At 37.2% G+C, this 27,672-nt stretch overlaps 1 protein-coding gene across 16 annotated transcripts in view; it reads left to right on the top strand.

The window, feature by feature from the left end:
* ANKRD28 (ankyrin repeat domain 28) overlaps positions 1 to 27,672 on the top strand; it is a 196,565-nt gene that overhangs the window by 131,653 nt on the left and 37,240 nt on the right. For 15 of the 16 annotated variants that reach the window (XM_039480233.2, XM_039480234.2, XM_074405664.1 and 12 more), the window contains 9 exons: positions 575 to 662; positions 6,314 to 6,456; positions 10,638 to 10,850; positions 17,716 to 17,794; positions 19,016 to 19,130; positions 20,666 to 20,748; positions 21,636 to 21,699; positions 23,184 to 23,252; positions 24,836 to 24,976. In XM_039480233.2, coding sequence (XP_039336167.2) covers positions 575 to 662; positions 6,314 to 6,456; positions 10,638 to 10,850; positions 17,716 to 17,794; positions 19,016 to 19,130; positions 20,666 to 20,748; positions 21,636 to 21,699; positions 23,184 to 23,252; positions 24,836 to 24,976 — 995 coding nt within the window. Of the gene's footprint in view, positions 1 to 574; positions 663 to 6,313; positions 6,457 to 10,637; positions 10,851 to 17,715; positions 17,795 to 19,015; positions 19,135 to 20,665; positions 20,749 to 21,635; positions 21,700 to 23,183; positions 23,253 to 24,835; positions 24,977 to 27,672 lie in introns of those variants that run through there. The other variant, XM_074405672.1, reaches the window with a different exon arrangement.

Raw genomic sequence — 27,672 nt, 5'->3', positions numbered from 1 at the left:
AAAGAGTCCTTGCCTCCACTGCAGTTAAGGTTACAGATGTATCCCTATTTGAAATCTGCAGCAGCCTTCCAGTGAAGAAATTGTAAATATGGTTAGGTGCAATTATTATTCTTGGTACATTGTAAGGTACGCTGACTATGCAGTGATCTCCAGGTCTAATTATATTGTAGGTACTGTGTTTGTGTTTGAATTAAGTTTAAGACATTTATAGAATAAGAATGCACTTTGTATTTTAATAACATTTTAGACTGTGAATAGAATCAAAACCTCTTATTAAATAGTTCAGCTTTAGACTTTCCAGGTTTGTACTTAGTTTGTAAAATGCCAAGACACAAAGTGGCATCCTAAAAAGGTATTGATGCCTGACTTCAGTAATACCCACAGTTAACTGTTTTTTTCATATTTTGTCCTGTTATTATGTTAAATGACCTTGAGTATTTAGTCTAGCTCCTTGTGTTCTGTAACGGCAGACATTTGTTGCCAGAGAAATTGAGATGAGTAACTGTCACAAATGTACATTCATAGACAATTGTACTTTACAATTTTGATGACACTGTGTTTACTTTTATTCCAGATGGTCAAATTACTCTTGTCTAGAGGTGCCAATATTAATGCTTTTGACAAGAAAGATAGGCGTGCTATCCATTGGGCAGCATATATGGGTATGTACTTTTTAAATTTAGTTTTTGATATTATGTATTTATATATCTAAATGTATTTAGAAAAAAAATTGTACGTTTGAGTTCTTGGCTGTTTGTATAACATTTGTCTTTAAGGGTACTGAAAAGCTCCACAGTATCTGAGTTTGATGTTCAGTTTACCAAGCCTGGTAATGGGAGAGGTTTGGAGTACACTGGGTCCAGTTCATCTAAAAGCTGTTTGAAATTAATTCCAAAGGAAGAGCCATCCCAGACACAGGCTTGTGATACATAATTTAGGCTTGATGTTTACTAATCTTATTCTCATACTCATTTTTGTTTGTATGAGAATATTAAGGTAAAAATTACAAAGATACATTAAGGAGCCTATTATTTTGGGCCAACCACTGGGTTAACTATGTATCATCATGTTTGATTTCTGTAATAGTAATTTTGTAGAAAGAAACTTGGGCTTGGAATATAGACTTCTGCTGTAACATGATGTATATGTTCTTGAAAAATCTTAACAGTCAGCAAAATTGTCCTCTAAAACTAATAGAGCTCCTGGGGATGATAGGCCTGGGGTAGACCACCCAAAACCTTCACAACTGTGTGACCACATCACTAACAAAAACAGTAATTGGTTCTTGCAGAGCTGGGTAGGCAAATAAGCCTATCACAGGATTTTTTTTTTTTTTTTTTTTTTTTTTTTTTGGAGACGGAGTTTGGCTCTTGTTACCCAGGCTGGAGTGCAATGGCACAATCTCGGCTCACCGCAACCTCCGCCTCCTGGGTTCAGACAATTCTCTGGCCTCAGCCTCCTGAGTAGCTGGGATTACAGGCATGCGCCACCATGCCCAGCTAACTTTTTGTATTTTTAGTAGAGATGGGGTTTCACCATGTTGACCAGGATGGTCTCGATCTCTTGCCCTCGTGATCCACCCGCCTCGACCTCCCAAAGTGCTGGGATTACAGGCTTGAGCCACCGCGCCCGGCCCTATCACAGGATATTTTAAAACATGCAAAAACAGCAGAGTAAAAGTGCTCACTTCTGGATGCTAGAAGTGCAGATAAAAGTAGATCTCTTAAGTGCATAGGAAGTACACCTTGCCATAAATCCTTAAAGTCATATAAGGCTGGGGTTGTGCCTCTAGGAAGAAGCCATGGATGTAGACATTGATTTTTCAAGGTTTTTAAAACAGCTGAAAGAACTCATTTTGCAGCCTTAGATCCCAGGGCATTTTTTCTTCTGGCCAGAGGTTATAATTCTCTGCTTCTGCTGTTTTAACTCCTGGGTAGGAAAAAGCACATATGAACTGACATGTTTTCTGTGTAATACTGGTATCATTTCCTGATTTATCAGTCACTCTACCTGATTACAAAGACACCTAGCTAACCATGTTTCTTAAAAGTCATAGCTTATCATCATTACTTTCTGCTCTTGGTTTTTGTCTTTTCTTGACTCTCATTTAAAAATAAAAGGTTAACAGAAGATTCAATGGAGGAATATTAACTCAAGAACTATATAGTCTATACCTCATATATGTGAAGGATTGGTTTGGGGACCTCCTGCTTATACCAAATCCTTGCATACTGAAGTCCCACAGTGAGCCCTGGGGAACCCATGTGTACGAAAAGTTGGCTCTCTATCTATGAGCATTTCACATCCCCTGAATACTGTATTTTTGAACCACATTTGGTAGAAAAAAATCCATGAATAAGTGGCCCCACACAGTTCAAACCTTTGTTATTCAGGGGTCAATTGTGTAATGTGTAAAATAGACACAAAACAGTTACAGTATGCTCTTCTATACATATATGTCTGCATTTATTAAATCAGTTATGGATAACCCACAAGGCCCAGGAAGATCCTATGCCTATAATAAAAACAACCAAAAGCTGTAGAATCCTTTTTTTTTTTTTTTTTAAAGAAAATACAAACCTGAAATACAGGCATTGTCACCTCTGGGTTATATTCAGAGAATTCATCAATATTAGTGTAAGAGACATTGGGGATTATGTTTAGTCTTAAAATTTATTTATCTCAGTTTTCCTTATTAGCCCTGACCTTCCATTCCCTGGTTGAGGCTCCCTTAATTTACTTTTAGGCTCTACCTCTTATACTTATGCTATTGAATTATTTGTCATTGTTCACTAACGTCCTACCTAATCTCCAAATGAATTGATCATTTCTTCTTCCCACCTTGTTTGTGCTTGCTTCCGCCATCACCCTTTATCAAGGTCCCTTTACACATTGATCTTTCCTGTTTTAGCAATATTCAGCCAAGTTTAGCCCCCAGTTACCTTATTGTGATAACTCTGAATAAATATTTTTTCCCTTGGGCTTGGCATGGTGATTCATGCCTGTAATCCCAACACTTTGGGAGGCCGAGATGGGAAGATCCTTGAGCCCAGGAGTTTGAGACCAGCCTGGGCAACATAGCAAGACCCTCTCTCTACAAAAAAAAAAATTTAATATTAGCTGCGTGTAGGGTGGCATGCACCTGTAGTCACAGCTCCTCAGGAGGCTGAAGTGGAAGATCGCTTGATCCCATGTGGTCGAGGCTGCAATGAGCTGTGATTGCATCACTGCATTCTAGCCAAGGTGGCAAAGCCAAAACCCTGTCTCAAAAAAAATTTTTAATAGTTTTTTAAAATTACCTTAATAACTGATTACATTCTTTTTTCTTTCCTAGCAACATAATAGTAAATATTTATTTTCCATGTTAAAATGGGAGTAAAGAGGCTGAAAATAACTATTTTATTTGATAAACAACTGAATCTGACTGATTGTGTATTTTGCAATATCCTGGTCAGGGTGGTGTCACTGGCCTCATCTGCCCACTTCAGCCTCCCAAAGTGCTGGGATTACAGGTGTGAGCCATACCAGGCCAGGAATGTTCTTAATGGCATCTAGAATGGTGAATCCTTCCCAGGTTTTCAGTTTACTTGTCCAGATGCATCAGAGGAATCACTAATTATGGCAGCTATATCTGTGTCAAATGTTATTTCTTACATAATAAAGACTTTGAAAGTTGAAATTACTCTTGATTCAGGGACAACAGAGTGACTTGTGTTAACAGGCACGAAAACAACAGTAATCTCCTTGTCTGTAAGATTTCTTGGGTGGCCAAGTGCATTGTGAATAAGCAGTACTACTTTGGAAGGAATTTTTTTTTTTTTTTTTCTGAGCAGTATGTCTCAACAGTGGGCTTAAAATATTCAGCAAACAGTGTTATAATCAGATGTGTTGTCATCCAGGCTTTGTTTCATTTTAGATCATCGGCAAAGTTGATTTGGCATAATTCATGCTAGCTGTAGGATTTTCAGAATGGTAAATGAGTGTTGGCTTAACTTAGAGTCACTAGCTGCATTAGCCTGTAAAGAGAGTCAGCGTGACCTTTGAAGTTTTGATGGCAGGCATAGACTTCTCTCTAGGTGTAAAAGTCCTCAGTGGCATCTTCCAATAGAAGGCTGTTTCACCTACATTGAAAATCTGTTGTTTAATGTAGCCACCTTCATTAATAATCTTAGATCTTTTAGATAACTTGCTACAGTTTCTATTAATACATTAGCACTCGCTGTTTCACATTGCCCTTTTACATTACGGCGACAGCTTTTATCGTTAAACCTCATGAACCGATCTTTGCTAGATCAAACTTTTTCTCTATACCTTCCTCACCTCTCAGCCTTCATGGAATTGAAAGTTAAGGCCTTGCTCTGGATTAGGCTTTGGCGTGAGTAAAAGTTATAGCTGTTTTGGTCTTCTATCCAGACCACTAATACTTACTGCATAATCTTCAGTAAGGCTACTTAGTGATTAGTGTGTTCTACTTATCATTAGTGTGTTCACTAGTAGCATGTTTAATTTTCTTCAAGAATTTTTCTTTCACATTCACAACTTGGTAGCTTTGTCATATGAGGCCTAGCTTTCAGCCTGTCTTACCTTTCAACATGCCTTTCTCAATAAGCTTAGTCATGTCTAGCTTTTGATTTATGAGAGATACGCAGCTGTCTTTCACTTGAACACTGAGGGGCTACTGTAGGGCTATTATTATTTGGCCTAATTTCAGTACTGTTGTGTCTGAGTGAGGAGGAAGGCCTGAAGAAGAGATAGATGGGATAATATAGTAGTCAAAATACACATTTATTAAGTTCACCTTTTTTTTTTTTTTTTTTGAGACAGAGTCATACTGTTTCATCTAGGCTGGAATGCAGTTATGTGATCTTGGTTCATAGCAAACTCTACCTCTGGGGTTCAAGCAGTTCTTGGACCTCAGCCTCCTAAGTAGCTAGAACTACAGGTGTATGCCACCATGCCCAGCTCATTTTTGTATTTTTATATTTCTAGTAGAGACAAGGTTTTACCATGTTGGCCAGGCTGGTCTCAACTCCTGATGCCAAGTGATCTGCCTACCTAAGCCTCCCAAAGTGCTGGAATTACAGCCATGAGGCACCGTGCCTGATTAGTTTACCATTTTATATGAATGCAGTTTATGATGCCCCAAAACAATTACAGAAGGAATATCAAAGATCACTGCTCACAGATCACCATAACCGATAAAATAATATTGAAAAAGTTTGAAATATTGGCAAGAATAACCAAAACATGACACAGACACCTGAAATGAGTACATGATGATGGAAAAAATGATGCCAATAGACTTACTTAACACACGGTTACCACACACTTTCAATTTTTAAGAAATAAGATGTAATATTTGCAAAGCACAATAAAGCAAACTACATAAAATTAGAAATGAAAAGTTAACTTTAGAATTTATTAATGTATTAAAGTAACCTTAGACCACAAACAAGATCTAGGCAAAAGGAAGGTTATAGATTGCAGGGTTATTGCTGAATAAAATAATCAAAGGAATTATAGTTGTCCTTGGTATCCGTAGGGTATTAGTTCCAGGATTCCTTTGGATAGCAAAATCTGAAGATACTCAGCTTCCTTATATAAAATGCCATAGTATGTATGTATATAACCTGTGCTTTAATTCATCTCTAGATTACTTATAATATCTAATACAATGTAAATAGTTGTTGTACTGCTTTTTTTTTTTTAACTGTTTTTATGTGTTCAACTGTTTTCAGTCTGCAGTTTTTGAATCTGCAGGTGTGGAACCAGTGTATACAGAGGGCCAACAAATTATCTCTGCCAACATTAATAAAAATTATCCTGAATTTTTATTTTTTATTTATTTTTTTTTTTGGTCGTGTTTTAAGATAGGGCCTCACTCTGTTGCCCACCCTGGAGTGCAGTGGCATAATCACAGGTCACTGCAGCCCTAACCGCCCAGGCTCAAGTGATCTTTCTACCTGAGCCTCTCAAGTAACTTGGACTACAGGCACATGCCACCATACCCAGCTAATTTTTTTTTCTTTTTTCTTTTTTTTTTTTTGGGTGGAGACAGGTTCTTACTGTGTTGCCTAGGCTGGTCTCAAATTCCTGGACTCAAGTGATCCTCCCACTTTGGCCTCCCATTATGTGTAGCCCTGAAGTCTTAAAATTTTCCTCTGTCCTCTCTCAAGTGATAGCATGATTCATTGGTGACTTGTCATGCATCATCTGTTATTCTGTATTTTTTAATTTGCTTAAAGATAGTTAGGATTATATTTAATAGTTTTCATATGCTTATCTCTCTTTTTCTTCAAAAATACATTTTTAGGTCACATTGAAGTAGTGAAATTACTTGTGTCACATGGAGCTGAAGTGACATGCAAGGATAAGAAGTCTTATACACCTCTTCATGCAGCAGCCTCTAGTGGAATGATCAGCGTAGTCAAGTACCTTCTAGATCTTGGAGTTGATGTAGGTATATAGATTGAACAGTATAAAATTATGGAGCCCTTTTATACTTGTTATATTATTGACAGAAGTTATTTCAAGTTTAAGAAATGATTTTATACAGTGTTTCATATTTTAATCAGATATTTATAGTCCTTTATGTACTATCTAATGCACTGATTTATGATCAAGGCATGTAAATAGTCAAAGCATGTTAAGAGGTAAAATACACTTCAAAGGTGTGTGATTTATTGCCATTTTTTCTTCTGTATCATATTCCAGGTCCTGTAATTCCATTTCACTTGTTGCAACCAGCAGATCAGACACATTGGTATTATTAGATAGCTGGGTTATTGTTAGTCTTCTTTGTCTAGTCCGATACTCTTTTTTTTTTTTTTTTTTGAGACGGAGTTTCGCTCTTGTTACCCAGGCTGGAGTGCAATGGCGCGATCTCGGCTCACCACAACCTCCGCCTCCTGGGTTCAGGCAATTCTCCTGCCTCAGCCTCCTGAGTAGCTGGGATTACAGGCACGTGCCACCATGCCCAGCTAATTTTTTGTATTTTTAGTAGAGACGGGGTTTCACCATGTTGACCAGGATGGTCTCGATCTCTTGACCTTGTGATCTGCCCGCCTCGGCCTCCCAAAGTGCTGGGATTACAGCCACCGCGCCCGGCCTTAGTCCGATACTCTTAAAATGACTATAGCAGTTTGCATTACAGAATATTGGCAAGAGTAGGCAGGTAAACAAAAAGCTTTTTGCCCACCAAGTGTACATATTCCTTACTATGTAATTCTCTGGTTAAAAAGGGATGAGGCTTTATTTGGATATATTTGATTCCTGATTTGAGATAACTTAGAATACCTGTAGCTTTTCACAAGCCATCATTTAAACAAACACAGTACTTTACTCCCACTCTTGGCTTTTTTTTCTTTTTAAACAGGATCTCTTTCTCTTAGGTTGTAGTGTGGTGGCACAATCACAGCTCACTGCAACCTTGAACTCCTGGGCTCAAGTGATCCTCCCACCTAAGCCTCCTGAATAGCTAGAATTACAGGCTAATTTTTTAATTTTATAGAGATGGGGTCTCGCTCTTACCCAGACTGGTCCCTAACTCTTGAGGTCTCTGACCTCAAGTGACCCTCCTGTCTTGGTCTCCCAAAGTGCTGGAATTACAGGGATGAGCCACGACACCCTGCATACTCTTAGTGTATTTATTCTTATTTCAGGTAGAGTTCTGACAAAGTCACTGATTCTTTGAAACACAAATTCTGAAGAACTCATTGGTTCTTTAAAATGGCACATTAGAAGATGTAGGATAAAAGATTTGCTAGAGAGATGGAATTCAGATCAGCTACAAAAAACTAAGAAAAGTAGGTGATAGCCTGGTTGGACGAAGAATACATGACAGAACCATAGAGCTAGATAGGCTCTTAATTTACGGACCATGTGAAACACTGTGCCCGAAACAAGCTAATAAATACTGAAAGTGAGGATCACTAGAAGAAGTTGTAAAAATCTGAACTCAATTCCTATAGCTCTGTTTCAACAGGGTGAAATAGTATCTTAAAAGACCCTTGATCTAGATAAATGAGGCAACTTTGTTTCTGATTACTGTTTCAAGTCCATTCTGGTGCATTTTTTAAAACTTACTTTATTGACAGTCAATTACATGTGTAAACTCTGGTGACTTTATTCATCAAAATAAGTGGCCAGACTTACAACTTTTTAGTAACATGTGGCCCCCAATTGTATAGTTTTTCTTTTTTATTTTTTTTTATTTTTTATTTTTATTTTTTTGAGACGGAGTTTCGCTCTTGTTGCCCAGGCTGGAGTGCAATGGCGCAATCTCGGCTCACCGCAACCTCCGCCTCCTGGGCTCAGGCAATTCTCCTGCCTCAGCCTCCCGAGTAGCTGGGATTACAGGCACGCGCCCCCATGCCCAGCTAGTTTTTTGTATTTTTAGTAGAGACTGGGTTTCAGCATGTTGACCAGGATGGTCTCGATCTCTCAACCTCGTGATCCACCCGCTTCGGCCTCCCAAAGTGCTGGGATTACAGGCTTGAGCCACCGCGTCTGGCCTCTTTTTTATTTTTTATTTTTAGTTTCCTAAGAGATTACCACAAACTGGAGGGCTAATAGAAATTTAACTTCTGGAAGTCTTAGAGTATATAAATTCTAAATCAAGATGTCAGCAAGATTGTTTCCTTAGGAGGTTCTGAGGAATAATCTGTTTCTTTTCTCTGTTCTAGCTTCTTGTGACAAAATCTAGGTACTTTGATTAAAGTTAAATGTTAACTTTTTACTTCCTCTGATTTCTATTACCAGTGATCCCAGAAAAGAAATGTTAAAGCTGCATTACGATGGGACCAACTACAAGATTAGGGTCCATAGTCTCCACACAAGGCTACCCTTACTTATGACCAACTGTAAATTTAGAGGGCTTTCAAAACCATTTTGAGGTTTAATAATTCACCAGAAAGTCTCACAAAATTATTTAAAAGCTTTATACTCACAGTTGTGGTTTATTACAGGGACAAGATATAATTGAGAGCAGCCAAAGGAAGAGACACACAGGGTAGAGTGCAGGAGTATTCTAAAGGCAAAGTTTCCCTTTCCCCAGCTCATGGAGTCAGAACACATTACTCTCCTTCCCTAGGATCAGTGTGTGACAGTATGAATGAAGTATTTCCATCAAGGAATGCTAACCTGAGCTTCCTTTTCAGTTTTTATTGGGGCTCCATTACATCGACTTGATTCGTTGTCCATATGGTTGATTTCAGCCGCCAAATACGTGATACCTTGTAACTTAAAGCCCCCACTCTAAATAGAGACTCTTTACTCAGGTATGTATAATAGATTACCTCCCTGAAGCCAAGGGCAAAGGAAAGACCTCTCTTTGGGAAAGGTCACATTCTTTACTACACAGAAATCATGTAAAGTATTCCCTTATTTGTTAGAAATAGAAAAACAAGGCTGGGCACGGTGGCTCATGCCTGTAATACCAGCACTTTGGGAGGCCAAGGCAGGTGGATCATTTGAGGTCAGGAGTTGAAAACCAGCCTTGCCAGCATGGTGACACCCTGTCTCTACTAAAAATACAAAAGTCAGCCAGGCAGTAGTGGTGTTGCCTGTAATCCCAGCCACTTGGGTGGCTGAGGCAGGGTAATCGCTTGAGCCAGTCAGGCAGAGGTTTCGGTGAGCCAAGATTATGCCACTCCACTCCAATCTGGGCAACAGAGTGAGACCCTGTCTCAAAAGCAAAAAGAAAGAAAAGCAAAACCCTTAATACATGAATTGTTTCTCATTTTTCAACATATTCTTTTGACTTGTGATAAAATACTTGCATGTGATACTGAAAATATACCGAAAAAATGTGATACCGAAAATATTTAGAGCCCAAGTTTATAGCAAAAATGAATTAAATAAATAGAAGAACGTGCCATTCATTCTTTTAAAAAATCCTGATCTGTACTTTATTACTAAGTTTAGCCTTTGTCACTGCAAAATTAAAAAGTTGGAAATACACATTTTACTGAATATACCTCAAAATCTTCAGTTTGTGTTTATTTTTTATGATGATAAATAATTATAAATCCCTTACTAAAATTACATTAGTTTATATTTTCCTAAAATATCTCTTTTGTTGTTACTCAGTTTTGTCATGAAGTAGACATTGTACATGTGAATTATATTCCCTGAATATAATACCACTGTATTACCAAATGCTTGTCAAGGGTTTATTATTGTAAATAAACTTTAGAATTGTCAGCCTCGGCCAGGTGTGGTGGCTCACGTCTGTAATATCCTACTTTGGGAGGCTGAGGCGGGTGGATCATGAGGTCAAGAGATTGAGATCATCTGGCCAACATGGTGAAGCCCCATTTTACTGAAAATACAAAAATTAGCTGGGTGTGGTGTCACGCGCCTGTAGTCCCAGCTACTCAGGAGGCTGAGGCAGGAGAATCGCTTGAACCCAGGAGACGGAGGTTGCAGCAAGCCAAGATCATGCCACTGCATGATCAGAGCGAGACTCCTTAAAAAAAAAAAAAAAAAAAAAAAAAAAAAAAAAGCTCTTCTCCATATTTATCCTGTCTTCGTTTCTCACTTTAGTAATTTGTTGCAACCACAGGTTGTGAAAATTGCTCATAGTATTGATAATTAGCAAAATTACTTTAACATTTACATTTTTCCCTCTCTAACAGATGAATGAACCAAATGCCTATGGAAATACACCTCTTCATGTAGCCTGCTATAATGGACAAGATGTTGTAGTGAATGAACTTATAGACTGTGGTGCTATTGTAAATCAAAAGAATGAAAAAGGATTTACTCCTTTGCACTTTGCTGCTGCGTCAACACATGGAGCATTGTGTTTAGAACTTCTAGTTGGCAATGGGGCCGATGTCAATATGAAGGTAAGAAACAAAATCAGAAACTTGGCTTTAAGTACTTAGCATTTCACTGTTAAAACAATATCAATGGTGGATACCATTCAGCAATAAAGAACTGATAGGCTCAAGGACATGGATAAATCTTTAAAATATTATGCTGAGTGAAAGGCTTGCACAAGAGTATGTACGTGCTTTCCATTTATGTAAGGTTCTAGAACCAATGTAATTCCATTTATATGGGGTTCCAGAATCTATAATTGAAAAAAATCACAACAATTATCACCATTGGAAGGAGGAATCAACTGGAAAAGGGGCATGAAAGAACTTTACGTGCTGATGGTAATGTTTGGTATTTTGACAGTGGTTTGTATTATATAGATTTGTCAAAATTCATAAGGTAGTATATTTTAATGCTTTCATAGCATATAAATTTCTCTCTGAAGGAAAAATCTAAACAGGTGTTGAACCCTAGTTAATGATGTGTTTAGAGGTGACGTATGATGTCTGTGTCTAATTTTAAAAAGCATCAAATAACTGGGTGGATGGAAAGATAGACGAATCTACAATAAAAGACCGAGTAAAATACTACTGGTAGAATTTAGATGGTATGTATATGGATGTTCACTCTACAGGTCTTTTCAATTTTACACAATGTTAGGGAAAAAAACTATTAGTGTGTTGCACATAAGGAATAGTTGCTTTTTGGGTTTTGTTGTTGTTGTTGTTATAATCACTTTGAAGAGTAAACATTTGGATTTTAGAAATATGTGAAAATTCTGGGCTGACATGGTGGTTTCTGCTGTAATCCCACCACTTTGAGAGGCCAGGGTTGGAGGATCAGTTGAGCCTAGAAGTTCAGGGCTAGCCTGGACAACTTAACCTGGTTCCACAGAAAAATAAATAAATAATGAGCTGGGCATGGTGGTTCATGCCTGTAGTCCCAACTACTTGGGAGGCTAAAGTGGGAGGATCTCTTAAGCTGTGGAGATCCAGGCTTCAGTGAGCTAAGATCATGCTACCACACTCCAGCCTGGGTGACAGAGTGAGATCCTGTCTCAAAAATAAATAAATGAATGAAAAATTTGGCCGGATACAGTCTGGCTCACACTTGTAATCCCAGTGCTTTAGGAGGCCAAGGTAAGAAGATTACTTGAGGCCAGGAGTTTAAGACCAGCCTGGGTAACATAGCAAGACCCCCGTCTCTAACCACAAAAAAAAAAAATTAAAAATTATCCTGTAGTCCTAGGTACTCAGGAGGCTGAGGCTGGAGGATTGCTTAAGACCAGGATTTCAAAGTTACAGTGAGCTATGATTGTACCACTGTACTCTATCTAGCAACAGGTGAGATATTGTCTCGAATGAAAATTCTGGAGCCAAAGTAAATACTGTATGCTTTCACTTTATAATTCTATAAGTGAGCACATGCAATCCAGATTTTGAGCATTGCTATTTTATAATACCTAATCATTTTAGATTTTCTGGTCTTCTTTTACTAGTTATGTCTCTATTAATTTTATCAATTCACATCTTGAGCACTTGCCAGACTCTACCTTGTGGTATGAAGAAAAGAAAACTAGACACAAAATTGAGCCATTTATGATTAGTAAAAATGGTTAAGCTTAAAATGTGATTTTTCAGAGCATTTTAATTACAACATTTTCTTACCTAACTTCAGTGAAACCTTTAATGATGCCACTGGCCAATTCTGACAGCTGTAACAACAAACCAATCTGTAATTAAGTCATTGCTTTAAATTGCCCTCTCAGCTACAGGACAAAAGGTATACATAATACACCCAGTGAAGAAAAGGCATGAGGTATCATAAAGCACCCCACTATGACTACAGCTAAATCATCCTTTTAGAAGTTTCTAGGTCTTGGTCAGATCACCTAGTAACATTTTTTATAGTTTAGGTAATTACTAGAAAATTTATTTATTGCAAGTTTGAACTGCTTTTTTAAATTTGAAGAATTCCTGCACTTTGGATAATCAGGGCCCAGAAAAGTATCTAAACCCTTGTGAGGAGAAAAATTACTTTTTTCGTCAGAGGCCCAGTAATGTTGCTTTCATGAAAGTTTGGCTATTTCAAAATTTAAAATTTGGAATTATCTTAACATTTTCAGAAGCAAACATCACAACCAAGTTTTCTCAGTCTCTGTGAGACCCATTTATGATAGTTAATGTAGTGAAATCATATTTGTATGTTAGTATTATGGAACTTTACCTGTGTCATCAGCTACTGTGCATTTTTTGGTTCACATGATGCTGTCTTTAAAGGGTATATGCTGGGCTTCCTGTTTCATGCACTGCCATTTTGGCATGAATATTTAATATAATTTGATGAAAATGAGTCATTTGATTCATGTTAGTGTCTACATAGGTGATTGTAGTACCTGTGATTGTTTTTAAGCCTGTATTTTCTTTTGAAATGAAGAACTATAAGAGAATCAGTTCTATAAGCCCACTTAAGAGCAAAATGCTCAAACCAGTGGTCTGATTTGAAGTTACCTCATTAATGATTTAGAAAACTCAGTGGTGAATTTCATATATGACAAGGGAATTTTTTAGCAAAGGGATTAAGATATGTCTAAGTAGATTTGAAACCAACAGCCTGTGATGTTGGTTTCAAAATAGATTTCATGAAAGTTGCCTTAATCTCATCTAAGGATGTATGACATCTCATCTATATGCAATTGTCCAATTATTTTATTGCCAAATTCTGTTGAAACATGTTTCCCATGTCAGTTTCCCATGTCCCTTCCAGCTGTTACACACAATATGTTGATAGCTGTGAGTTTTCAACCAACAAGAATATATATTCATTCCTGACACCTGTATTTTTAATATTTGTAAAATGAGTGTTAATAAGTTATTGATTGACTAAAGGGACACTTGACACTTGCATTTTGTTTTAAAATTTTGATTTGCTAACCCTCGTGTTCTTACCACATTATCTTGTTTTTTCCTGCTTAATCTTTTCTTCCCACTACAGTCTCCGTTTTGTTGTTTCTGACCTTGATCAAGTTGTAGATGACTAGAAATTGGAATGTGAATTTAAGTTTGTAATAACTCAGTTTCTAAGGTTTTAAATTCAGTTTCCTACAAAGTTGTAGAGGTAAAATGAATCAGGTTTTTAAAGCAGTATAGCTCTATTTTTTAGAACTGCTTGACATGAGCCTTACTACACTGATTGCTTTGTTTATATGCACACGTTTTCCCACCCACATTGTTCTTCTTCAGGAATAGATTTTGGTCTGCTAAACAAAATACATCAAATGCTTGTTTTGAAATTTAAACCTAAAAAATACTGTGAAGTGTTCGGCTTGTAATTACTGTTTTTAGTCATCTATGAGATCAACTGTTAGGATTTTTGTAGATCTCATTTTTTGTTTTTGTTGTTATTTTTCTTTTTATTTTTTCTTAATACTCCTAGTTTGCTGCTAAAATGTTTTGAGGTAATTAAGAAAAAGAAAACTCCACATTGTTTTTCCAATTCAGAGAGAAATAACTATACCTTCTCCCCTCCTAATGTATCTTACGGCAGACTTTTTAGTTGGTAATCTTTTGTATACTTAGAATAGGTTTTATGATCAGTATGTAAAAAGTAAAAATGTTGATGATCCAGTGCCACCTATAGGCTTATAATTAAAGAATTCTAACCAGGCTCAGTGGTTTGTGTTTTTAGGCCCAGCTATCCTTGGGAAGCTGAGGCTAGGGAATCACTGGAGCCTGGTGTTCAAGTCTAGACTGGGCAGTATAGCAAGACCTTGTCTCCAAAACAAAAAGAAGAAAGAAAGGACTCTTATCACTTATTAGCTATGAGACCTAGTTATCACTTAACCCTGGGGCCTGTATTTCCTCATCTGTAAAACAACATTAATGGTATCGGTCTCATAGGGTTGTGGGGATTAAATAATATATATGAAGTGGATTTGGTTTTGGTTTTTTAGGAGGACGGGAGGTGGGGAGACAGACTCTCTGTTGACCAGCCTAGAGTGCAGGGGCACCGTCATAGCTCGCTGCAGCCTCAAACTCCTGAGCTGAAGCAGTCCTCCTGCTTTGGTCTCCCCAAGCACTGGAAGAGCCATCATGCCTGACCACATGAAGCGTTTTAAAACTGTGCCTGAAACATAGTGCTGTATATATAAATGTTAACTTTAGTTATATCTTCCATATATCATCATTTTGTTGATCAAATTTTTATTACAAGTTTTTACTTTGGGTTGTGGGGGTTTTGGTTTTCTTTTTCTTTCTTTCTTTTTTTTCCTCTTATTTTTCTTACCCTTCATTTTTTCTTATGTCTGTAAAAATTGGCTATAGCTGGCCGGGCATTGTGGCTCACACCTGTAAACCCAGCACTTTGGAAGCCAACAGGAGAATCACATGAGCCCAGGAGTTCAAAACCAGCCTAGGCAACTTAATGAGAGACAAAAAATAAATTAGCCAGGTGTAATGTCACGTGCCAGTGGTCCCACCTACTGCAGAGGCTGTTGCTGGAAGATCACTTGAACTATAGAGTTTGAGATTGCAATGAACTATGATTACACAACTGCACTCCAGCCTGGCTGACAGACCAAGACCCTCATCTGTTTAAGAAAAAATAAAAATGAAAAGGCCGTGCTCAGTGGCTCACACCTGTAATCCTAACACTTTGGGAGGCTGACGCAGGTGCAAATCACTTGCGGTCAGGAGTTGAAGATGAGCCTGGCCAACATGGAGTAACCTCATCTCTACTATAATACAAAAATTAGCTGGGCATGGTGGATCGCACCTGTAATCCCAGCTACTCGGGAGGCTGAGGCAGGAGAATTGCTTGAACCTAGGAGGCAGAGGTTATAGTGAGCTGAGATCGGAGATCACACCACTGCACTCCAGTGTGGGCGACAGAGCAAGACTCTGTCTCAAAAAAAAAAGAAAAAAATATATATAGGCTATAGCTAAAATATTAACATTAAAAATTAGGATATGTCCTGTCTGGAACATTTTGGAAAAACTAAACCAGAATCCTTTTGCCAAGATTTTTTTTTTTTTCTGGTTCAACAAATGACAACTGGTACATTAAAAATAATGATAAATATTTTATATCCTGAGAACACTGATGTGTTATCTAAGTGTTTTACAAAAATTATTGTACTTACTCTGTACAACAGACCAATGAGATATAGATGGCATTATCCTCATTTTCATTTGAGGAGGTGAAGGCACAAAGAAGTTAGGCAACTTGTCCAAAATCTTGCTTGTGGTAAGTGGGAGAACTGAGATTCACACTCAGGTTATTCTGACTTCAGAGCCTGCTCATGCAAGCGTTCTCTCTTCTCCTTCCCTTCCTTTCTCACACTGCCTCCAAAAGATTAGAACTCCTTTAAGATTACTTGCCAATTTGATGACTTGTTTACTTGAAAAATTCATATAAAATTCTGAAATCAAACACTTCAGTAGATATTTATGATCTAATTGCTCTGTTATAATGACATGAAGATTTCTCTTTTTTTTTTGAGGCAGAGTCTCACACTGTGGCCTGGGCTGGAGTGCAGTGGCATGATCTCCGCTAACTGTAGCCTCCACGTCCTGGGTTCAAGTGATTGTCCTGCCTCAACCTCCCAAGTAGCTGTGATTACAGATGCCTCCCACCACACGCAGCTGATTTTTTGTATTTTTCAGTAGCAACGAGGTTTCACCATGTTGGCCAGGCTGGTCTGGAACTCCTGACCTCGTGATTCACCTGCCTCAGTCTCCCAAACTGCTGGGATTACAGGCATGAGCCACCGTGCCTAGCAGACATGAAGATTTCTTAAGAATATCTGCATTGGCCGGGCGCGGTGGCTCAAGCCTGTAATCCCAGCACTTTGGGAAGCGGAGGCGGGTGGATCACAAGGTCAAGAGATTGAGAACATCCTGGTCAACATGGTGAAACCACGTCTCTACTAAAAATACAAAAAAGTAGCTGGGCATGGTGGCACATGCCTGTAATCCCAGCTACTCAGGAGGCTAAGGCAGGAGAATTGCCTGAACCCAGGAGGCGGAGGTTGCTGTGAGCCGAGATCGCGCCATTGCACTCCAGCCTGGGTAACAAGAGCGAAACTCCGTCTCAAAAAAAAAAAAAAAAAAAAAAAAAGAATACCTGCATTGTACGATGTTAGCTTAAACTTAGGATACTTGTGACATTTCTATTTTAGTACCTACACAGAAGGCATACTGAATATTGCTGTGAGATTAGGAAGCTGCTAAACAGTTTATTTCCTTTGTGTTGGTAACGTGTATGTTTTGGTTAACCTAAAGATTTTAGGGAATAAAAGATACTACCTAATCAGAAGAAAAGATAACCTAACTCAAGGATTGTTTTTCTTCATATTTGGAACTCCTTTAGAACTTCTCCATGAAATATATATGTGTGTAGCCAGTCTGATTTATTACTTTAAGTTATTTGAGAGAATATTTATTATACATAACTATAAACAAATATGTAGTTTTAAAATTATACTGGCTGAAATTAATTATTTTTAGTTATATTTTTAAATGTATACACACAACATTCACAGAGTTAATTCTGATATTCACTTTTACTTGGTAAAGGAGGGATTCAGAATTTCTTAGAATGAAAGCATGGGAGCAATGTGAAATTTTGAATCTGAAACTTTGGAGGCATATCTCTACTGTCTCACTCCCAGTTATAAACTGTAGGCACGGAATTTTTGTATATTTGCATTTTATGATATACATGCTAAAAAAATTAATTCATAATTTTAAACAGCTGTTTTACCTCTATTAAGCCTCAGTTAAGCTTAATTCTTGTATAATATTTAAAAAATAAAGATGCAAGAGGGTAACAGAACCAAGGATTACATATTATGGACATAGTAGATTGAGTAATTTTTTTTTCCCCCCACAGAGTAAAGATGGGAAAACCCCACTGCATATGACTGCCCTCCACGGTAGATTCTCCCGATCACAAACCATTATCCAGAGTGGTAAAAAGTATTTCTGTTTGTTTTTTTTTTCTTAAATGTAGTAAAAACATCCACCACATGAATGGTATTGAAGAATTGTCATTGCAGTTTGTGTATTTTTAATATGTGATTTCAGAGTTCATGAAAATCAAATATTAAAGAGTATAAAATATCATGCAGATGTATCTTTCATACTTTTGTTTTTCGTGTTTTGTTTCCCTAAATTATGTTATTTCTTGAGCAGTTAATATTAGCGTTTTTTAATATTGCTAAATAGAAAATTGCCTTTCTACCATGATTTGTATTATATGTTCGTGTGTGTACTCTGTATATACATTATACATTTATCATTTTCCCCTGTTGAGAATCTCCAACTGTCTTCAGGATTTTAATTTCCTGAACCTGTATTATTTTATGTTTAATATTAGGCAAGCTAAACTTTTAAATCAAAAGAACTTTTAAGTATATTACTTTAAATCAGTGTTTTCCAAGACATGTTTCAAGAAACTATTTGTCAGTTATCCTCAAGATAATAGGTACTATAGTTTTGTGGGGGGAAAAGTTGAAATAGGTTTATGATGCAATAATTTTTGAAGTATTGCATGTAGTCTTGATGACACAGAGTATGCTCATTAAAGTTCTGAAGTCTTGCTCTAAAGAATTGTGTTTCATTTTGTTTTAATACAGCAGTTTCAAAACTTACTGGACCCCAGAACCCTCTTGTTGGTTTAAAAATCGACTAAAATCTTAGGCTTAATTCACACAGTTGCTTTAAGTATAAAATCTGTAAATCCATTGCCTGGCCTGATAAATGAGCTATAAATAGAATAGAATCTAGCTAAAATTGCTATTTCTGGCTGGGCATGGTGGCTCATGCTTGTAGTCCCAGCACTTTGGGAGACCGAGGTGGGTAAATCATGCCAACTGGCCATGCCTGGCCAATATGATGAAATAATAATACAAAATTAGCTGGGCATGGTGGTGCATGCCTGTAGTCCCAGCTACTCAGGAGGCTGAGTTAGGAGAATTGCTTGAACCCCCGGAGACAGACGTTGCATTCAGCTGAGATTGCACCACTGCACTCCAGCCTGGGCAACAGAGTGAGACTCCATCTCAAAAAAAATAAAAAGTTGCTGTATCTATTAGTTTGTGCATGAACAGCATTTTTTATTACTTTTCATGTAATAGGTTTGATTTGATCCTTATATGGACCAGTGTCTGACAGTAAGTCCTGTATTGCAGGAGCTGTAATCGACTGTGAGGATAAGAATGGAAATACCCCTTTGCACATAGCAGCACGGTATGGCCATGAGCTGCTGATCAACACTCTTATTACAAGTGGTGCTGACACTGCAAAGTAAGTACTTAACTGAGGTGTTGATACCTGCCACAGGCAAGCACAAAGGGAAGTGAACTGCCGTTTTCTAGATATTTCAGATGGGAATGTGGATTTTATGCTCAATGTTGTATTAATTGCTTGAACTTTCTTTTGTATTGACAAAATGGTAGGTTAAAATGTTTAAATAGGATTTTATTTGGTAAGCTGGTGTATTTTTATGTGTCTTACCATAACGCAGTTTTGATCAGAGCTGTTAATTTTTGTGTTCTCTTTATTTTTTTATTTTTTTATTTTATTTTTGAGACGGGATTTCACTCTTGTTACCCAGGCTGGAGTGCAATGGCGCGATCTCGGCTCACCGCAACCTCCGCCTCCTGGGTTCAAGCAATTCTCCTGCCTCAGCCTCCCTAGTAGCTGGGACTACAGGCGTGCGCCACCATGCCCAGCTACTTTTTGTATTTTTAGTAGAGACGGGTTTCACCATGTTGACCAGGATGGTCTCGATCTCTTGACCTCGTGAGCCACCGCGCCCGGCGTGTTCTCTTTATTTTTAACTAGAAATACTTAAAAGTCCCAGAAAGCTGTATGTGCCAAATGCTTTTTTTTTTTTTTTTTTTTTGGTCATCCAAATGCTATCTGTAGATAATAGTTTTCAGCCTGTGCTGTGCCAACCTCAGGAATTCCTTGGAATCCTACAAAGGATTTCCTGCTCCCACCACCCCCATCTTGGTCAGAACAGTTTACCTTTATTTATTTTATATATTAAAGTTCCCATGTAATATTTTATTTGAAAGATAAATCCTCCTGCTAATTCTTGGTATCACATTTACATTTGTTTATTAACAAGTTTTAAATCTTTTTTATTTTCTGTAATGGTATGGTACTGAACCTATCTGTGTTGTAACTTTTTCAAAAAAATTACATGAGCTTGTTGGTTTAGCCACGTAGATACGAATTTGGTTCTTCTTTTACATCTGTACAGGTAGCTCTAGTTCATTTTATAGAATTTAATTATTGTATAAAGATTTCATAATATATTCATTCTCCTTATTTGCAAATACAAGTTGCTTCCAGTTTTTCACTATTACAGAATTTCTACAATAAATATTCTTGAGCATGTTTTGTTATGGAAATGTTTCAGTGGTGGAGTGACAGCGTAGTGAATTTTGTTCCCTAAGCGAATATCCAGATGCATTTTTGGGTGTCACAATTTGGGGAGGCAGGTGTTCATGTTAATGACATCCAATGGGTAGAGGCCAGGGATGCTGCTTTACAGCCTGTAAGCCTGCATGCACAGAATGGCTTCTCACCTCCCCTCAACAAAGTCCATAATGACGATAGTCCTAAAGGTGAAAAACCCTACTTTTGGAGAAAAATAGTTGGGTAGTAAGTTATGCCCACCATCAACCTTTAACCAAATTACTCTCCAAAGTGTTAGAACATTTTGACTCTTTTAGTTATATTTCACTTAATTAAGTGGTCTCTTTGTAGTATATGTAACTGTATTTTTCTTGTGTTAAAATGAAGATACTGTCCTGTCCTATTAACTTTAGGCGCGGCATACATGGAATGTTCCCCCTCCACTTGGCAGCCTTAAGTGGCTTTTCAGATTGCTGCAGAAAACTTCTTTCTTCAGGTAAGTGTAACTTTTGAAGACTTTTGTATGTTTCCTCAAACCCCTCAAAATTTTTGACAGTTTCTTTATCCTGCTTTTTAAAAATTACATGCAGGTGGGTCCAGTATGGATAATTTAATAACCTCTCTTAGAAGATGTTGGGTTCAGGCCTAGAGTGGTGGCTCATGCCTGTAATCCCAGCACTTTGGGAGGCCAAGGCAGGCAGATCACTTGATGTCAGGAGTTCAAGACCAGCCTGGCCAATATGATGAAACCTCATCTCTACTTAAAAAAAAAACTACAAAAATTAGCTGTGCATAGTGGTGAGCACCTGTAATCCCAACTACTTGGGAGGCTGAGGCAGGAGAATCACTTGAACCCAGCAGGTAGAGGTTGCACTGAGCTGAGATTGTGCCACTGCACTCCAGCCTGGGTGACAGAGCAAGACTCCGTTACAAAAAAAAAAAAAGAAAAGAAGAAGAAAACCCTCTTCATCCCCTGTTAAAGAAAGACCATTAGCAGTTAGTCTCCATTTCTTTTCTCCCTCAGCCCTAGGCAACCACTAATCTACTTTCTGTCTCCATAAATGTGCCTGTTCTGAATAGTTCATATAAATGGAATCACCCAGCGTGTGATTTCTGTGATGGGCTTATTTCACTTACTATAATGTTCTCAAGGATTATTCATGTATCACTATCAGTACTTTATTTCTTTTTATTGCTAAATAATACTCCATTGTATCGTATTGCCTTTTAAACAGGCACTCTGGCACTTCAGAACCCATAGTTTTGTTCAGGATTGGAGGGGAGGATGTGATTCTTGACACTTCATGGCATAATTCTTTAAAGTCTGTTACAAAATTATTTAGTGTAAAGTCTGTTATAAATAAGATGTATTCATTCTTGTAGGATTTGATATAGACACCCCAGATGATTTTGGCAGGACTTGTCTACATGCAGCTGCAGCTGGAGGGTATGTTAATAGTATTTTTATTTCTTTAAGAAAAAGATAGCTGGTCATGGCAGGTTTTCTCCTATCTTTTTTCCTCTTTTGTTATTTCTGGGCTGCCAGAAAATAGAAAACAAAACAAGAGTCGTTTAGGAAAAAAATGTCCAGAGTGGCAGAATACTTTTTTTCATCTTCCAGCCAAGGTGTAGGTTATAAGTGAGAGAGAGAATAAACCTATAAAAGGAAATACTGCCTCTGTAAAAGAACGTAATTCCTGGATAAGTGGAAAAAATTAATAAAATGATTTCTTAAAAAGTATGTTCTCAAATGAGAACATGAAAATACTGGGAATATTCTAAATAATACAAGTACTCAAATTTTAAGTAGATTTGTTTTTAAATCATTTTTTTTTCCAGGAAAAAAAAAAATGTTCATTTTGTGCTGTGTCTTACCTCTACTAGGAAGAGTTAAGTTTGAGATTGAAAGATTGTGTACCAAGTTTTAAATAGTACCACCAGGGAAAATTAGGCAGTTAGTTCAAATGAGCAACAAACTTCAGCTAAAACTCATGGTCTGTGAAACATGCTGCTTATCTAATGCTTCTGATAATTGAGATCTGTGATAAGCAATTTAATTCATGATTTCTCAGATAGACGTTTTACAAGAACTTTATTCTCACTGATAATTTCTTAAAATTTTTCAGTGATTTTCAGAGGACAAGTATGTTGAACCAAGAATATACCACCTCAGTCAAAGTTGTAGAGATGGATTGTGACCATGTGACTGGCTTCCTTGTTCTTCCAAGGTTGCCAGAGAACCTTCCAGTTAAAACCTAACTTCCATGTAACTTGCCTGCAGAGAGATGGACAACAGACTTGAGCGTCTGTCGCTTGGCAGTTACAGTTTTCATTGTAACCTAGCAAGTTGATGTTCAGGTTTATAAAGTTATGGAAATACTTAAGTAATATCCTTTCCTCCAGTATTAACTTAGAGATACATATACATAAGGAGTCATAGTATAGGAGAAGATAAGGGAAAGCTGACAGGACTCATGCAGTGGCTCACATCTGTTAAGTTCAACTACTCAGGAGTCTGAGGCTTGGAGGATCACTTATGTCTGGGAGCTGGAGGCCATCGTTAGCTGTGATTGCACCACTGCACTCTAGCCTGAGCTACAGAGTGAGGCTCTGTCTCAAGAAAAGAAAAAAACTATAAGCATGTTATTTCCTAAAACCGCCTCAGAAGCTCTTGCAAATGTGATCTTCCTTTTAGACAGTGACAACATGAATCGTGTTATTTCCTATCAGTGTGCCAGTATATAAGTATGTAACTTTCTGAATTCTAGATAAGATGGATTTTAATGTTTTATTCTTCACAGAATGTAAATCATGTCATTTTTGTCACATTTATCTTCATTTAAAAGCATGCTTCTATACTTCTTTAAACCTACCAATTTCATTATAAAATCACTGCCAATTAAGTTTTTTAACTATATTTTCTCTCAATAGGAATTTGGAGTGCCTAAACCTTCTGCTGAATACTGGTGCAGACTTCAACAAAAAGGACAAATTTGGGAGGTAGGATATGATATAGTTTCTTTATGGAGCCTATTTTTACTGAGTTGCTTGCCCTTCTAACTGGCTTCTGAAAATTAACTGAACAATTTAGCGTCTTGTACATTGTGATCATGATTCATTGAGAATCCCAGCTGAAGTCAGTAACTTAAAAATATTTGTTCTCACTCAGTTTTCTTCTTTGGTCCCTATCACAGCCCTAGTGTACCAACAACAGCCTTGGCCTTATAAATGCCTCTGTACTTGCTCTCCGATAATTATGGCTATGGAAATGTAAAGCCCCATAGAACATTGGTTTTTTCAAGAAACTCACAATACCTGGAAAATGGTGATATAGTTCTCCTTTGTCTAAGTCATTTCTTTGTGAGAGATTCTGCTGCCCATATCTTGTTCCAGAGCAGTAGTAAGAGGGAGGAAATAGGTTATAAATATATATGTGTAATTTTTCTTTCTCCTCTTCTATATAAATCTTAAACACACACACACACATCCACACATCCCACTAAGTATTTCACAGCAGGAAGGCAGCTGTGAAATGACAGTCTTTGTAGTCATTCAGCAGGCCCCATTGTTAAGCATTTGTGGTAGCAGTATTTAAAACTACTGTTAAGTTACTTAGAGTAGGAATTGACACAGTACTTTAGAACCATACAGGGAAAGAATTGCAGGCAGTTGGCATTGGTTTGAAAGATAGAGATGACAATATAAGCAAAACTATGTATGTCAACAGTTTGAGAATTATACATAGCAAAGTATATGAGAGGGAAGGGTATATGTCAGAAGAAAATGTGAATGTATGTCAGTGCATGTGTTAGAACCAGTGCAGAAGAGAAGTAAAAAGAATTGGGCATGGTAGGAAATCAGAAATGAATAGAAGAAAATAAAAACTATTTGACACCATAATTACTCTGAAGAACAGACTGCTCTCATAAGCCTGCTAATGGAAAGAACTAATGACCCGTAAAATAAAAAATCACTTTGGCTTTGGAATGCAATATTTTTATAGTGAATTTGCTTTTATAATTATATTTTAATCCAGTTTATATTAATTTTTAGTACTTCAGGTATTTTATACTACAAATAACAGGGAGCTTCTGAAGAACATTTTGAGTTTAGAGGCTTCAAAGTAATTCAGGATTGCTTTTTTTTTTTTAATGTTTCTTCTATTTTTTTGTGTTATCCTTTGTTCTTCTACTGAGACATGAATAGAAATTGCTACCTCCGTACTGTAGAACATTTTTATTAATGTAGGGGAAACTTTCTTAAAATGAAAGCTTTCACATTTCTGAGCAGAATATAAAGGTTATTTCAAAGTCACTCAAAGGACTGGCACTAGGATTGCTACGGCCTGGAGACAATGGAAATAACTTCATTTTTATCTTATTTCATATACTTAAAGGTTCTCTGCCACCTTACTTTCTTCTTCTAGCTTTCCATCCAGTCTTCCGCAAGACTTGGTATATGGCAGTCTAAGTCTCAATGTAAATACAGTATTTGTAACTGGAAGGAGTAAGAGTCAACTATGCTTCTGTTTACTAGTTATGCCTCTGGCTTTTATCTTTCTTGTATTAACTTGGACACAAAAGATCTCCACTGCACTACGCTGCTGCCAACTGCAATTACCAGTGCCTGTTTGCTCTTGTGGGATCAGGAGCAAGTGTGAATGACCTTGATGAAAGAGGCTGCACACCCCTGCACTATGCAGCTACATCAGACACAGATGGCAAGTAAGTACCATATAAGTGAGAGTAGAGGATCAATATTTCTATAAACTGGCATCTTCCACATGGATGTTTTTGTTGCAAATCTGTGTTTCCTCTTTGTATTTTTTGTTGATTGTCTTTGCCCTTAGTCTATTTAGGGAAATAAATTGGTTTCATAGTTATTCCTAAATCAGTTATTACTACCTATTCTCAGCACCAGCTTTACTAGCTGCTCTGGTGAAAGAAAGATAAGGTCCCTTCTTGTCCTCCCTGCCAAAAGAGCATCTTAATATTACTTTCATGTTTTTTTCTACCTACCTTCTCAGAGGCTACAGCCATGACTGTATCATGGGGAAAGGGAGAGAGGAGCTATATGAGCAATATCATCAGAAAATTGGGTTGAGATTAGAATACAGGTGTCCTTCAGAGGTACCTGTATTCCAGTTCAGATTTGCAAGGAACCCTTGTAAATTGGTATCCAAAAGGTAGTAACTGAACTGGCAGAATCTGGCATGTAGTGGGCACTACATGTTGCTTAAATTAGTAAATTAGATGACAGAATAAGTAAATGTTGGCCAAGAATGAGTAAGTGAAAACAAGAATAAATGATGCATAAACTGTTTCATAAGTATAGTAATATTCACCTAAAATTGTAAGAACTGCTTATTGTATCTTGATACATTTTTTTTTTCTTCTTGGAAGAAAATAAACTCATTGAAAACAGAAAAAGATTTTCAGTGTCTGGTAATTCTCCATGATGTGGGTCAGTGAAAAGTAACAATATCATTGGCAAAAATAAGCAATGATTTCTGGGGGAAAATGTTATAAAATGTACTTCATATAACATAGAATTATTCCGTTTTTTAGTATTTATTTTTTACCCTCAAAATAAGCATAATTTGATTCTTCACAAATGTTAATTTAGTATAAACTCTTTAATTTCAAAGCCATTTTTATAAGTAACATTTTGTTAGATTGGATTTGTGGCTATAATTCTAGGGGGTGTTTGTTTTGAGATGGAGCCTTGCTTTGTCACCCAGCCTGGAGTGCAGTGGTACAATCTTGGCTCACTGCAACTTCCACCTCCCGGGTTCAAGCAATTCTCGTCCCTCAGCGTCCCAATTAGTTGGTACTACAGGTGCCCACCACCATGCCCAGCTAATTTTTGTAGTTTTAGTAGAGACACGGATTCACCATGTTGGCAAGGCTAGTCTCAAACGCCTAACCTCAAGTGATCCGCCCACCTTGGCCTTCCAGAGTGCTGAGATTACAGGAGTAAGCAACCGTGCCCAGCCTAAAATTCTGATCTTAAAGGCAATAGTAATGTGTACTTCATTTGCAAGAATATGAAATATGTTTTGAGGTAGCAACTATTTAAATAAAATCTATGATAAAGACTGTAAATCAGAAAATACTTCAGTAAACTTGGATAAATAGATTATCCCTAATTTATCAGTTTTATAATTTCAGGATTTGATTTATAGATTTGCTTAAAATAAGTTATACCTAAAGTGACTTTTATCACCATCTGTAGTCCTTTACCATTACTTTCACAGACTGGTTATTGAGTACAGCTCAGTATGAACCAGATTCCACTGAGAGATTGTCCCCCACAGTCCTTCCCCCGCAAAAAAGATAACACTTTGATCCTTCTGCCCTTAAATGCACTAAACCCGAATTCTCATTCTCTCTCTCTCTCTCTCTCTCTCTCTCTCTGTCACACACACACACACACACACACACACACACGAATAACATAATTCAACCCATAGTGTTGGAGATTTGTGGTTTCATTTTAAGCCAATCTACTTTTTCTATAGAAGGGTACAGTAGTAAAATCACTGGTTTTCTCACTGAATATAAACTGTTTTGAGTAAGCAGGCAGTGACTTTTATTATTTAAATATTTAATCCTCAGTGTGTACACTAAACCTGATATACTGGAAAGAACATGAGCTTTGGTATCAGAAAGAGCCAATTTAAATCTTGGAGTTTCCATACTGTACCTGTTTGAGCATGAGCAAGTAATTGCTAAGCCAGAATATTCTTCATTTGTAAAAGGAAAATGAAACCTCCCTGTTAGCTTGCATAAATGAGACTGTGCATAATCTAGCACTGTTAATTGGAGCCTCTGTTTCCTATATTTATTAAGTATCAAAATCCTAGAGAGCCTGTCTAATTCTGTCATTTATTGATTCAGTGATTTGTTCCTTGGGAGCCTCATAGAAAGTATAAGCCACAGTAATTGTTCTGGGATGCCAGAGGCAGGCTTTCAATAAGTGATTGTTTTGGAGGCTCAAACAGTGGCATTAAAGCATTAATTTATTTTTCTTAAATTGAAAGGTTTTAATTCCCAGGAATAACTTGAGTAATAAGAGAATCAGGCATAATTGATTCATTCTGCCAAAGCAAGAATTAATTATTTTCTAAAAGAAGAGATTCCTGAGAGCTTCCAGTAATTTTATTTAATAATGTACATTTGCTTGTTTTTTAAATAGTTTTTTACTAATCCCTGGTCGGCATCACAGTTTCTACCTTTAAAGCTCCCCAGGAAAAGTTATTATTTATACTTCGGAATTTTTAACAATCCAAAATTGGTTTTCTGCTGTTTAGGACTGACATACAGTAATTACAGTTCTGCTCTGCCTTTTATCTCTTCATCCTCACTTTGAGTAAATAATTGGAAAAATACATGAAATCTTTCCTGACTCATTCTAGTCA

The sequence above is a fragment of the Saimiri boliviensis genome, chromosome 9 (genome assembly GCF_048565385.1).
Source record: "Saimiri boliviensis isolate mSaiBol1 chromosome 9, mSaiBol1.pri, whole genome shotgun sequence".
NCBI lineage: Eukaryota > Metazoa > Chordata > Mammalia > Primates > Cebidae > Saimiri > Saimiri boliviensis.
The sequence above is the reverse complement of the archived record's forward strand: the minus strand, read 5'-3'. Positions and strand labels throughout refer to the sequence as shown.